The 13,332-nt window shown below is 42.5% G+C and overlaps 1 protein-coding gene across 4 annotated transcripts in view; it reads left to right on the plus strand.

Moving 5' to 3' along the window:
• Nucleotides 1-13,332, plus strand: part of Phka2 (phosphorylase kinase regulatory subunit alpha 2) — a 79,613-nt gene that overhangs the window by 49,284 nt on the left and 16,997 nt on the right. For all 4 annotated transcript variants that reach the window (XM_045140195.1, XM_045140192.1, XM_045140194.1 and 1 more), the window contains exons 15-21: nucleotides 1,435-1,569; nucleotides 3,180-3,289; nucleotides 4,631-4,775; nucleotides 5,032-5,110; nucleotides 7,619-7,788; nucleotides 9,453-9,626; nucleotides 13,048-13,136. In XM_045140195.1, coding sequence (XP_044996130.1) covers nucleotides 1,435-1,569; nucleotides 3,180-3,289; nucleotides 4,631-4,775; nucleotides 5,032-5,110; nucleotides 7,619-7,788; nucleotides 9,453-9,626; nucleotides 13,048-13,136 — 902 coding nt within the window. The remainder of the gene's footprint in view (nucleotides 1-1,434; nucleotides 1,570-3,179; nucleotides 3,290-4,630; nucleotides 4,776-5,031; nucleotides 5,111-7,618; nucleotides 7,789-9,452; nucleotides 9,627-13,047; nucleotides 13,137-13,332) is intronic.

Here is a 13,332-nt window from a genome sequence, read left to right on the forward strand (position 1 = left end):
GGAGAGAGGGAGGGAACAATTTTAAAAGCATTGGCTGGGGAATTGCCACAGTTGATAAAGAGTTTACTGTGCAGTCATGAGAACATGAGTTCAAATTCCCAGCACCCACATAAAAGTTTGGTGGCATAAGGCTGTAATCCCAGCACTGGGGAAACAGAGATTAGAGGATGCCTGGGGTTTCCTGGCTAGCTAATCTAGCCCATCAGTGAACTCCAGGTTCACTGAGAAAGTCTGTCTCAAAAAATAAGATTGAGAGTGGTTGAGGAAAACTTCTCTCATTGACCTCTTCCTCCATATGCATACACACACATGCGCATGTGCACAGCTGCATACATGTGAACATACATAAATGTATGCACGTCACATACACATACATGAGCAAAAGAAAAAAGAAAGCAGTACTTGCCACTTAAATGTAAGGAGATGACATTCAGACCTCAATAGTATTTGTATGTATATACTATATGTTCACCACTCCCCAACCCTGGGTACAATGGAGGCACTCTGGGTAGGGGTCACCTTACTGGTTTCTAAGCCTCTTTTCACTGACTTTAGCATAGTCTAGGTTGGTGTTTTCAAGAAGGCTTTGTGGTGGCTGGACAAGGTACTAGCTACTCTCTGTGACTATGCACCCCTTCTCCAAGTCCCTTTGCCAGTACACTGTTTTCTCATAAAGGATAGTAATGCTGGTAGAGTATAGTATGTGCCACCCAGCATCACTGATGATGCCCCAAAGCAGAGTGTCATTCCTGCATGTGTCTCCAGAATCCAGGTATTTAAATCTCCCTACCAGCCAGAGATACAGGATCCCAGGACAGCTAGGGAGGGGTCTCTTTCTCATTAGTAGGGTCTTTTGCTGTAGTTCTGAGAGGACCAGGCAGTCCTGCTTCTATCAGCATCCCTATTAGCAGACACACTCTCTTCTCTGGCAGGAAAGTTGTCTTCTCCTTATTTTTACTGGGTCAAAGCATCTCCAGTAAACAGACTCTACCATGTTGCTCTTGTTTTGCCTGCTCTTTGGGAACAGGGCTACAGGCTTTTCCTGGCACCTCCTGCAGGAGCTGTTTTCATTCCTGACCCTGTGTAAAAGAAACACATGACAGGGTTATATAAATGCACACCCAGAGGGAGCCAGTGATTTGAAGATCGTATAAATTGGTATGGAACCTATTGAAGACAATTCTAGATGCTTTGAGACTGCTTTGCACATTGAAGGCACTTGACACATATGTGTTGTGGGTGTTGAAAGGTGGCGAGGACCAAGAAAAATAGGAAGTGAAGACAGACAAATTCTGCTACTTCCAAAGCCTAACAGGGCATGGGAAGTATACTAATATACCTACACCTAGACAGAAGAGGGCATTGATCCCACCAGTGTCAGTGTGTGGAGATACTGGGTACAATCTGATGTCAGTTCTGTGTTCTCGTTTACAGTCACTGTTTTGGCAGAAAACAACCATATCAAGGAGCTGTTGAGAAAACATGGGATAAATGTCCAGAGCATCGCTGACATTTACCCAATTCGAGTTCATCCAGGCCGGATTCTCAGTCACATATATGCCAAACTTGGTAGGTTAGAGAAATGTTGGGGTAGGTTTGGCAAAGAGGGCCTCTTGGTTTGGGTTTTGGAGACTGTGCTATCTGTAAGTTCTTACGAACTGAGCAGAGCACTAACCAGGTTTTTGCACTACTCTGATAAGAAGAACAGGCAAATAAACAGGCTCCCCTCAGCTGGCCATACTTTTAAACAGACCTGTTGTAAAATAGCTGCTTTTAAAACTTCACAATTAAGATAGTAACTAAGGTTTTGACAAGGTTTCTAATTGTTGGGATTGGAGTGATACCTCAATTCATAAATTTCTTGCTTGAGTTCAAAAGCCTCTACTTTGGCTGGAGAGATGACCTAGTGGTTAAGGTGCATGCCTGTGAAGCCTAAGGACCAAGGTTCAATTCTCCAATGCCCACATAAGCCAGATGCATAAGGTGGCGCATGTGTCTGGAGTTTGTTTACAGTGGCTGGAGGCCCTGACATACCCATTTGTTCTCTTTCTCTGTCTGTCTGTCTGTCTGTCTCTCTTTCTCTCTCTCAAATAAGTAAATAAATAAAATAAATCCAATACTGGGCTGGAGAGATGGCTTAGCAGTAAGGTGCTTGCCTGCAAAGCCTAAGGACCCATATTTGACTCTCCAGATCCCGTATAAGCCAGACATACAAGGTGATGCAAGTGCAAGGTCGCACATGTGCAATAGGTGGTGCATGCATTTGGAATTCAATTGTAGTGGCTGGTAGCTCTGGTGTGCAAATTCCCCCCCCCACTTCATTATAAAAGCCAATACCTGCATTAAAATTCCAGGCATGATAGCATGGTGGCCCACACCTGTAATCCTGGTGCTTGGGAGGCAGAGACAGGAGGATCCCTGGGCTTGCTGGCCAGCCAGTCTAGCCCAAAAGTTGAGCTTCAGGCCAGGGAGAGAACCTGTCTCAAAAGAAAAGATGGACAGTATTCCTAAGGATGACACCCAGGGTTGTTCTTTGGCCTTTATAACCATGGGGCTAGAGAGGTGGCTTAGCAATTAAGGTGTTTGCCTGTGAAGCCTAAGGACCCAGGTTCAATGTCTCAGTACCAATGTAAGCCAGATGCACAAGGTGGCACATGTGTCTGGAGTTTGTTTGCAATGGCTGGAGGCCCTGGTGTGCATGCTCACTTGCTTGCTTGCTCATTCTCTCTCTCTCTCCCTCCCTCTACCTCTTTATCTACCTCTTTCTCCCTCTCTCTCAAATAAATGAATAAAATATTTTTTAAAGGCTTCTGTTATCTGTGGTATCAGAAAATGTTCATTTACCCATTAAAATGTGAGGAAGTTCTCTTTCCTAGAGTCTGACTTTGTTTCATTTCATACCTGAATACTAAATTAAAAGTTAATGTTGATAAAGTCCTTTTAATAGTTTTATTCTAAACATCAAGCTGGTGCTATTAATATCATGCATGAAGGAGGGGGAGGATTTGTTTCTCTCTGCAGCTTTGTGTCACTTTAAAGAAAAGGCATAGTATTTGGAAAAAGTAAACCCCAGTATGGATTGCCAAACATAAAACTAAGCCTAGCATTAGTATAAGTCACTTGGATTAGCTATAACTCTATTTTCTTTAACTCCAGTGACCATTTTCTATTTCACATAGGACGGAATAAGAATCTGAAATTGAGTGGGCGGCCCTATCGGCATATTGGTGTTCTTGGAACCTCTAAACTTTATGTGATTAGGAACCAGATCTTTACTTTTACACCCCAGGTGAGAAGAGCAGGCTGGTGACAAACCAGCCAGCACTCTGTCATCTTTTTAAAGTTCTCTTTTGTGTCTGGTAAGCAAGTCAGCTTTGAATATAGAAGAATTCTGCATGCATAGGTTCAGATGGAGATATACAAAATGCTTAGAACAGGGGCTCAGTAAATGTTGATTGGATCAAGCTGAGTATGTCATTATTTCCAGTTATGATTAATGGTGTCACACTGCTTTCCAAAAGGCTCACAGCCTTTGTTCCCTTAAACTTGATAGTCCCTAACCCTTGTGAAAGTTGTCATCAGATCCTGTATGTCTCACATAATCAAACTGATTTTCAGATCATCTTTTAGGGAAACTAAAAAGATAAGCACTGGGGCAACTTTGCCAGTGTGGGGCACAGTCTGGACCCCTGCCTACCTGAGCACATAGTTGGCTGTGAGGTCTTGCATCAGTAGCCCCAAGCATCTCTTTTTCACCCGAGCCCATTCCATTCACTTAGGCCTTGTGAGTTATCTCCCTTAACACCAAATTTCAGTGCAGAAATGAGTATGTGCTAGCCCAGGGACCAGAACAATTGGATTTCCATCAGCATCAGGCAGTGCCTTTGGTTGGTATTGAGCAGGAGGCATCGTTCAGATGGATGGAGCCTTCTCATCTCACCAGCTCTCAGGGTCCTCACCTGGAAAGCATCTGTGAATGCAGGGGCAAAAGTATAGGTCACCATGACAAAGCTATTGATTTGCCCTCAGTAGTGCTGGGCAAGCTTCCTATACTCCCCTTGGGAGGAGCTGAAGGCCGATCTCACAGTGCACCTTTCCTTTCCACGCCAGTGTGGTCACAGTCCCTAGCCAGGTGTTGCAGTCAGGTTCGTATTGCTGGCAGAAATCACCCGACCAAGAGCAGCTTGTGGGAAAAAGTGGTTTATTTTGGCTTATAGACTTGAGGGGAAGCTCCACGATGGCAGGGGAAAACGATGGCATGAGCAGAGGGTGGACATCACCTCCTGGCCAAGATAAAGTGGACAATAGCAACAGGAGAGTGTGCCAAACACTGGCAAGGGGACACTTGCTATAACACCCATAAGCCCACCCCTAACAATACACTGCCTCCAGGAGGCATTAATTCCCAAATCTCCATTAGCTGGGAACCTAGCATTCAGAATGCATAAGTTTATGGGGGACACCTGAATCGAACCACTACACCAGGAAACAGATTGATTTCTCAGGGAGAGTGACCCAATTAGGCCAGCACCAGCATTTCCCCTGGCAACAAAGCTTATTATGATAAACAGCTGGTGCTGTGTGGAGACATATGAATGGTGGCCCTGACCTGGCCTGTTCTGACTTTCAGTTCACCGATCAGCATCACTTCTACCTGGCCCTGGACAACGAGATGATCGTGGAGATGCTTAGGATCGAGCTGGCCTACCTGTGTACCTGCTGGCGGATGACGGGCCGACCCACACTCACCTTCCCCGTCACACACACCATGCTCAGTAACTTCCTTAATTCCATCTGCTGGGTCATGCCCCCATCATTAGTTTGGCCCCTTGTCTAAATGTTTAGAACAGCTCTTATGAACAGAGCTGAGTACTTAAGGGGTTCCTTAGTGGTTTGGATTCTTATCTTGGCAATCTTCTCTGTCATAAGGATTTTAAATAGAGTGTGCTGATGAAAAAAAAAATTCAGTATGCAGCTGAAAGAAAGTATTTTCAGATTAAGAAAACTCATTCATTACTTTTTCTCCCTTAGCAAATGACGGCTCAGACATTCATTCTGCAGTTCTTTCTACAATTAGAAAACTAGAGGATGGATATTTCGGAGGAGCTAGGTAAGTTGTGTGTGTGTTCCCCCCCCCCCCACCCTTTAAGGTAGCAATGACCTTTCTTAAACTATTTTGCTGACTTTCTCCATGTTTCACATCAGTTGCTGAACATAATTTGAGGAGAATCGAGGTTAAAACTAATCTATTCCCATTTCCCATGGGAAACGAATCAGGTCTAAAGCAGAATTTGGCTGATGTCTGCTAAACTTTTCTGGGTGCTAGGAGGCTCCCTGGAATAGAGAAATGAACATGGCAATCTCTCAGAGTTGGCATCCTTTCCAGAACACATGTGTGAGTGCTGTATGTGTTTCTGCTGAGAGACATGAAGAAAATACCAAGCACCTAGAGACCAGCAGGTGCTCAATAAATGTTCGACTTAAGGGTGCTTATAACCTTAAAAATATTTCACAAAACTCGATAAATTTCTCAGTGATTCTCAGAAAAGAGCACCATCAATGTCCCCTAGCTTAAGGTCCAGAGTATGACACACTCTCAAAAGTATGATTTTTGGCACCTGAGGTGATAACATGTTGGCCCTCCAGGAACCCCATATCAGTTTTGTACTATGTGACCCATGGCAGAGGATTTTTGACTGGCCTCTTTACCCTTATCTCCCTCTAATCCCCTGGAATATGCCAAATGCCCCCAAGAGAGCCTTACTGTGCAGCTGCCCCACAGGACCTTCCCTGGACACAGGATTCTCTTGGTTCCTGATGGCATGCCAATTGCTGAGTGTTAGGAAGTTAAAGTCACCTCTTCTCACATCCTTCCACCCCAAAGACTCTGCTGTCACAGGATGGATATTTTTAAAACATGATAAAGTACTTCTAACCCTATCATCTGTGTCACGTGTAAGTACGTAGCTCAGCAATGGCAAGAACATTCTGACCATGCGAAGTAGATCTTCAGGACTCTTCCTCTTGCAGAACTGAACTACATACACATTGAACAACTCTGAGCTGCCTCTTCCCCACCCCATGTAACCCTTACTACCAAGGTTAGGCAGATAGCTCATGTGAGCAGAATCATGTAGTATTTTCTTTTTGTAACTGTCTCCTTTCACCAAGTTGTGCTGTTTTTCTAACTCTGGCCTCAGGTGATTTGCCACAGCTCCTGAAGTTGGTAACTCTGCCCTTGGAGCTTCCTGAGATCCTCACTGTAGCCCTAGAAGGGGTTATCACGCAAGCTTTCACGCTGCCTCTGGCCTTGTGGGAGTGTCAGTGAGATGGTCCCCAGTGTGGTACTGTCTACATTTCCAAGGCTAGTGCCACACTTCTGTCAGCATCCACATCTGAACAATTCACTTCCAGTTTGGATAAACTGTCATCTTGGTATATAGCATCATGACCAAAAAAAACTAACGAACCATTTTGCCAAAATCTGATCATTGTCCAAAGGATATAGTGGAGTGCTTTGCAGTGTGTTCCAGGTGTTGTCTCATTTAGTTTTCATGTTACAGTGGGCCATATCCCCATTTAATGGGCAAGGAACTTTGGGCTCAGAGAGTCAGGTTACAACATAAATAGGTGCAGAAGCCCCCACGCCCAGGAGATGCAGATCCAGCTTCTAATTCCCGGGCCTGTTTGCAGAGCACCAGGAAGAAAACCATGGAAGAAACTGGAATACTGAGGCTCCCTTGCTACCTTTCCTACTAGTTTATTTTGCCATGCTCAGGATCAAACCTGGGACCATGTGCATTCTGTCTCTGAGTTACACCCTAGTCCCCTACTCCATTAAGGTTGAATCCCATTTTAGCTTTTCCTCTAAATTACAGATTTTTTTTTAAATAGTTGAACTGACTCTACAGGCTAGACCTCATTCCTGTATCCACTTTGAATAACTTGCTACCAATATATATTTTTTAATTACTGTCTTCCTTTGAACTCCTTTTAACATAATAAACCTAATTCCTTTCACCTTCATCAAAGAGCAACTTTCCATTACCTTTTGACTCTCTGGCCCACCTCAACCCTGGGACAAAACAAAACCAGCATTAGAACTGGCCCCTTGGTTCTTCAGAAGTCTTCTGTTTGCTCAAGAACAGGCTTTTCTTTCCCTGATGCCATCTTGTCATAGCCCTTTTGGCCACTGATGCTCAACACCTGTCAAGGAAGGGGTTGCATTGCCAATCACTCCTGAAACCGTCCTCGTTTCCTAGGTTTTTTGCACCAACTTAAACTAAGCCCTAATGTGGTGCTGGTAACTCAGAGGGAGGGTCTCGTTGTTTTGTGCTTCAGAAACTGATGTTTTAAGAATGTTTTTATCTGTAGGCAGAAATCCCACAAAGCTCCCAACACCTGGGGGGAAGGGAGGCTGCTATCTCAATAGCAGGGCCCAAGCTGCCAGTTTCCATGGAACATTTCCCAACCCAGTGCAAGTAGGGCCACATGGGATACACTAGTGCCTGTCTTGGGGTGACAAGTCGGTCCCATGAATTCCTTTTAGAGAGAATCTTGGTTCTAAGATGTTTGTCCACACTTGACCTATATCTCTAACCTAGTATCTTCTTGGCAGAGTAAAACTAGGGAACCTATCGGAATTTCTCACCACCTCTTTCTACACGTACCTGACCTTCCTGGATCCGGACTGTGATGAAAAGTTGTTTGATAACATCAGTGAAGGAAGCGTCAGTCCTGACAGTGAGTCGGATCTAGGAGGATATTTGGAAGACAATACTTATCAAGGTATCTCATAGAATGATTTTACAGGGAGTTGACTGAATTGGTTTGAACCTTGGCACTGTGATAAAATTGCCTAAGAATCAAGTACAGAAAATGATTGTTAGCTAAGCTAAAAGTAAACGAAAAAGAGGCTTCTGAAACTTGCATTTATTAAAATGAATATATGGGCTAGAGAGATGGCTTAGCCATTAAGGCATTTGCCTACAAAGTCAAAGGATCATGGTTCGATTCTCTAGGACCCATGTAAGCCAGATATACAAGGGGGCACATGCATCTGGAGTTCCTTGGCAGTGGCTGGTGACCCTGGTGCCCATTCTCTCTCTCTCTCTCTCTCTCTCTCTCTCTCTCTCTCTCTCTCTCTCTCTCTCCTCTCAAATAAAATAAAATATATTCTTTAAAAAATAAAATAAAATGAATACAATGCTGTGGCTGAGGAGATGGCTTAGCAGTTAAAAGTACTTGCTTGAGCCTACTGATGGTCAATCTTCTCCAATACCTGTGCTTTCAGGCCACATAAGATATCCTGTCTCAAGGAAGGTGGAAGAAGGGTCCAGTCTCCTCAACGTTGGCCTCTGATCTCCACTCACATCCTATGGCATGTGCACACATGAATATGCACATACACACTGTACCCAAATAAATTATTTAAAAATTAAAAATGCATACAGTGCTAGTTTAGAAATCTAAACTGCAATGATGCCCTTGAAAGTGGGACTTTGTAAACCTTGAGGGACAGTTTCAGGTACAAAGACTTTATTTGAGAGAGAGAGAGAAAGAGAATGGCACACCAGGGCCTCTAGCCACAGCAAACGAACTCCAGATGCACGTGCCCCTTGTTCATCTGGCTTACATGATGGATACTGGGGACCTAGGTCCTTAGATTTCACAGACAAGCACCTTAAGTGCCTTAACCACTAAGCCATCTCTCCAGCCCACAAAATGTTTTTTTTTTTTCTTTTTTATGTAGCCACTTTGCCCACTGAAGCTCAGGCCCCTGTGAGTTCATTCACACTGTCTGCTTCAGTTTGCTCCTTAGAGGGTTTTTATGGATATTTAAACTAAGTCCTACTCCAGGAGCAGACCCAGGGTGTCATGCATGGTACACAAGTACTATACCACGGAGTGACACCATCAAGGCTTCTCTGGAGACAAAAACGCATTGCTTGAAATGTCAAAGTAATGGTAGAATGACCTAGGTTTGATTAGATATGAGTTATTACACTCATGTGTAAAACATTTCTCAATCTGAGCAAGGTTTTGGGTCAGAGTGACCTGGTTTTGTGTTGTTATTTTTTTTAAACTTTTAGATACAGCTGAAAATAGGACTGAGAGCTCCATAAAGCTTAGCTCATTCAAGCCAACTTGAAAGACCAGATGTCAGCTATTGCCCTCAAGGTTGCCTTACATATTATGCAGCTCATCTTAGGATAATGTTATATAAACTCTATCTTGATCTGGATTTTCTTCTCCTGGGATGAAATTTTTTGAACCATAAATTTACTCATTATACCTGTTACTAATTTTTGTTTACTCTTTTGGTGTCAGTGGAAGTATAAACATCTATATATCTAAATATCCACTCTGGTGCCTGCTACACACAGTGCATCTTATACACTTGGGATATTTCTGCAGCTAGTTTCCATTGACTCTTGCTTGTCCAATTACAGAAAGCCAAGATGAACTTGACCAGTATATCAACCACCTTCTGCAGAGCACATCCTTGAAGTGCTACCTGCCCCCCCTTTGTAAGAAGTCAGAAGACAGCCATGTTTTCAGTGCCACCCATTCCACTCAGGACATCCTTTCTTTGATGGCGAAAGCAAAGGGTTTGGAAACTCCATGTGTGTTATTAAACTCTTCTGTTCATTAAAATACCCCCCTCTTATCAAAATAATATTTGGACATAATTTAACTCAAAGAATCCTACAAAGACAACAAAATGTACTCCTGCTAGTCTACTTAAAAATGATATCTTTTAACTCTTCTAAATGGCATAGCTCCATATTTCTAAAATAATATGTGTAATTCTATCTTTGAGGCATTAATTTGATTTGGTACCTATTGACATTCTATTATATGGGTCAGGATTTACCTCTCCAGCCTCTGTCTTTTTATTAACCTTGTCTTTCTACATTTTCCAGTGGCCTCACAATCCAAATTTCTACAAGGTTAATCATATCAATGAATCCCTTTTTATTTTATTTTTTTTACTTTTTCATACATATATATTGTGTTTTTCTCATATGTATCTCTACATTACCCTCCTTATCCCTCTTGGCCTTGCAGTACTCATTCTTACCACTTACCAATGACTATACCACAAAAAGAAAGGCTCCCCCTCCCCTGGCAACCATTAACTGTCATTAGCTCATCAAGGAGGAGAGTGCCCTCTCAGCCCTTCCCCTATCCATAACAGATTGACCTTAGCATGTGCAAGTCCTATGACAGTAAATCTCAGGGCTGTACTTTTTTTTCTTAGAGTCTGCAGTCTTCTTCCTTCTGGGCCACTTGTACTCTAGGTCAGTTTTATATCGGTATCCTGGGCATTTCCATGGCTCATCTCTTTAGTTTTAGTCCCTGTTTTTCTGAATCTCTGTGTTGCCCTTTCTCAATTTGCTCCTTTTTTTTTTTTTTTTTTTGTGGAGTATATTCTGGAATAGTTTCCATAGGTTAAAAAAATGGTACAGTAGAACTTGCTTGTTTCCCATTCCTTCTGGCATGCTGCTGCTCTCCATATCTGAGATATAAATTTTAATCTGGGATCTTCTTTCACCATAATCCTGAAGGGCTTCTTGACTTGCTTTCTGAGATAGTATGCATGTTTTCTATACCTCGACCCTTTCTTTTTCTTGGCTCTTATTTTGGTGGTGGACATCCAGTAGCTTCTTGAGAAACAGTACATGGTGGATCACATTGAGACCTTACAGGTCTAAAAATACCTACAAATAAACTATCCCTATTTGACAGTTCGAGTGGACATAGAATTAGAATTAATAAGATTAAAAACACCTTTTCTTCCATTTTTTATGGAAGGAATGGGTTTATTTCCATCTTTCAGTTTCAAGGGAAAATTTTATCATGGTAGGGCAAAGCAAGAGCAGGAACAGACAGCCAAGCATCACATATTAACATCAGCAGGGAGACAGTGAGAAGAGTTAGCTGGGTGTAGCTGGACTATAAAAGCCTTTTTGATAACAGTGTTTCTGTTGAGAAATCTCGACCTATTCTGATTTTTGATCCTTCAAGTATAAACATTTTTTGAAAGCTCTTAGGGTCTTCTCTATTCCCAAGATCTGAAATTTTATTGATAGGTATTGACCTGGGTATGTTTTTATCCATTGTGTCAAGTACTCAGTGGGCCTTTTCAATCTGGAAATTTATGATTTTCAGTCATGAAGAAATTTTCTGAAAACTTTCTTGACTCATGTTCTCCCTTATACTTTCTGTGTTTTTTTTAAATTTAATTTATTAGTTTTCTTTTCAGTAAATACAGGCAGTTTGGTACCATTATTTAGGCTCATCTGTGATCTACCCCTTCCCATTAGACCCTCCTTGTTAATGAAAATGGGTCGTGCATTGTGGAGTTAGCCCCCAGTTATTGGTATGATAAATGTCTCTGCAAATCATGACCCAACATGTGACTCTGACATTCTTTCCGCCCCCTCTTCCGTGCAGGCATTCTTGTTGGCTTCCTGAAGAAATTTTGTCATTTCTATCCTCTTTTCCATTTTCTATTTTTCTACCTGTTCTGAGTCCAAGTATCTCAACTTTTTAGCCTCATCTTCATAATAGTTGTTTTTTTGCTATGTTTTAAATCTTTGTTCCCCAAATTGCATCTATTCTTGTTTCATGAATATAATATAATTTCTTATTCTAAGAATAGTATTGGCAGATTTTTTTGTCTTTGTGTTTACATTTTTTTCTTCCCCCTGAATGGTTTCCATTTATTTTTCCTGTCACCTTTTCCTCTTAGTATAAGTTTCTATTTTCCACATTAGTGTCCTTCCTCCAGTGCTCAGCTGTGCCTGCAGGAGAACCTCCAAGTGTGTGGATGGGCTTATGGACTTGGGACTGCGTGGTGTAGGCTGGTGAGATTTCCCAGAAGCACTCTACAGACTCCTCTTGATTCTCTTATTGGAAGGGTAAGGGGCTGTTTGCCTAGATCTGCACAGTTACTTTGTCTCCTCCCTAAGGTGTGTGCTTAGGCCTCCGGATGTGTTGGTCAGCCTGTGACTAAACACCCTCCCTCTCTCACCTCTTCACAGCACCCTCTAGTCTTCTGTGAGCCTGAGAAAAGTAGTCACCATGCTGTATGCAGGTGAGGAAGACACATAGGGAGCTTACCTCTTCTCACTTGGCATCTCTCATGTCTTTATTTTGATCCCTCCTGGGCTCCCAACCCAGTTCGAGGAGCACCCAGTGCAGCAAATGCTTATTGACTTCTGAGGTTTCTCTGAAGCAAATCTGATCCCACTGCAGACTCAGCATCTGCTAAATTGCCTATCTTTCAGCCATCATATTTCCCATCTGAAACTTGTGCTATTATCTTCTCTCCTGTTTTCACCTATTCTTTAAACTTTTGTCTGTTTGGGGATTTTTGTGTGTGATAGTATGTAACTATGTAGCCCGGGCTGGCCATGAGCTTACTATATTGCCCATATATGGCCTCAAACTTGCAATTATCTGGTCAAGGGCTGAGATTACAGGTATGAGCCAGCACACATGGCTTTTTAAATACCCTTTAAATATGCATCAGCTACCTCCTAGTCTAAGATGATATGACATGGTCCATAATAGATGACTTGCTGAATGCCAAAAGATGATGACAGCATCCAGAGGGGTCAAAAAAGTGGACAAGAATGCCAGACACCTTGATTATGGGACCATGTGATCCCGGACAAATGGTCTAACTGCTCTGAGTTGAGTCCCAGTTTCCTCATTGTGAAACAAGAGGTCAGGCACCACTTTTCTGAATCTCTCTGTAGTCCTAGGATGCTATGACATTTTCCCTCAGTACTAGCAGGTGGTAGGAGTAGTAAAATTCACCTCTTAAAGCAAAATTCATTTTCTGCTCATTTCTTGTTCTCAGACTTAGTTAGCACACAATGTAACTCAATGCATAATGCATTTTAATTGAAACTAGTTAAGCTAAGTAGTCATTCCTCCACTTGGTTTGTGCTAAATAAGAGTAGCCTTTGCACCTCCCCAAACAGCTTTATTGTTGTTCCCTCCTCAGAAGAGCTCTCTGATTTTCTTTTCCAGTTGTTCCCATGATTTTGCCAACTAAAATACTAAGTGCTCACCGTAAATCACTGAATCTTGTTGACTCTCCTCAGCCACTCCTACAAAAGGTGAAGTATTTGTAACAACTGTAGAAGGTTATGGGTAGGGATTGAGAGTAAAATGTATTAGATAGAAGCTGGGCATGGTGGTGCATGCCTTTAAGCCCAGCACTCGGGAGGCAGAGGTAGGAGGATTGCCACGAGTTTGAGGCCACCCTGAGAATACAGAGTGAATTCCAGGTGAGCCTGGACTAGAGTGAAACCT

Source organism: Jaculus jaculus, chromosome X (assembly GCF_020740685.1).
Source record: "Jaculus jaculus isolate mJacJac1 chromosome X, mJacJac1.mat.Y.cur, whole genome shotgun sequence".
NCBI lineage: Eukaryota > Metazoa > Chordata > Mammalia > Rodentia > Dipodidae > Jaculus > Jaculus jaculus.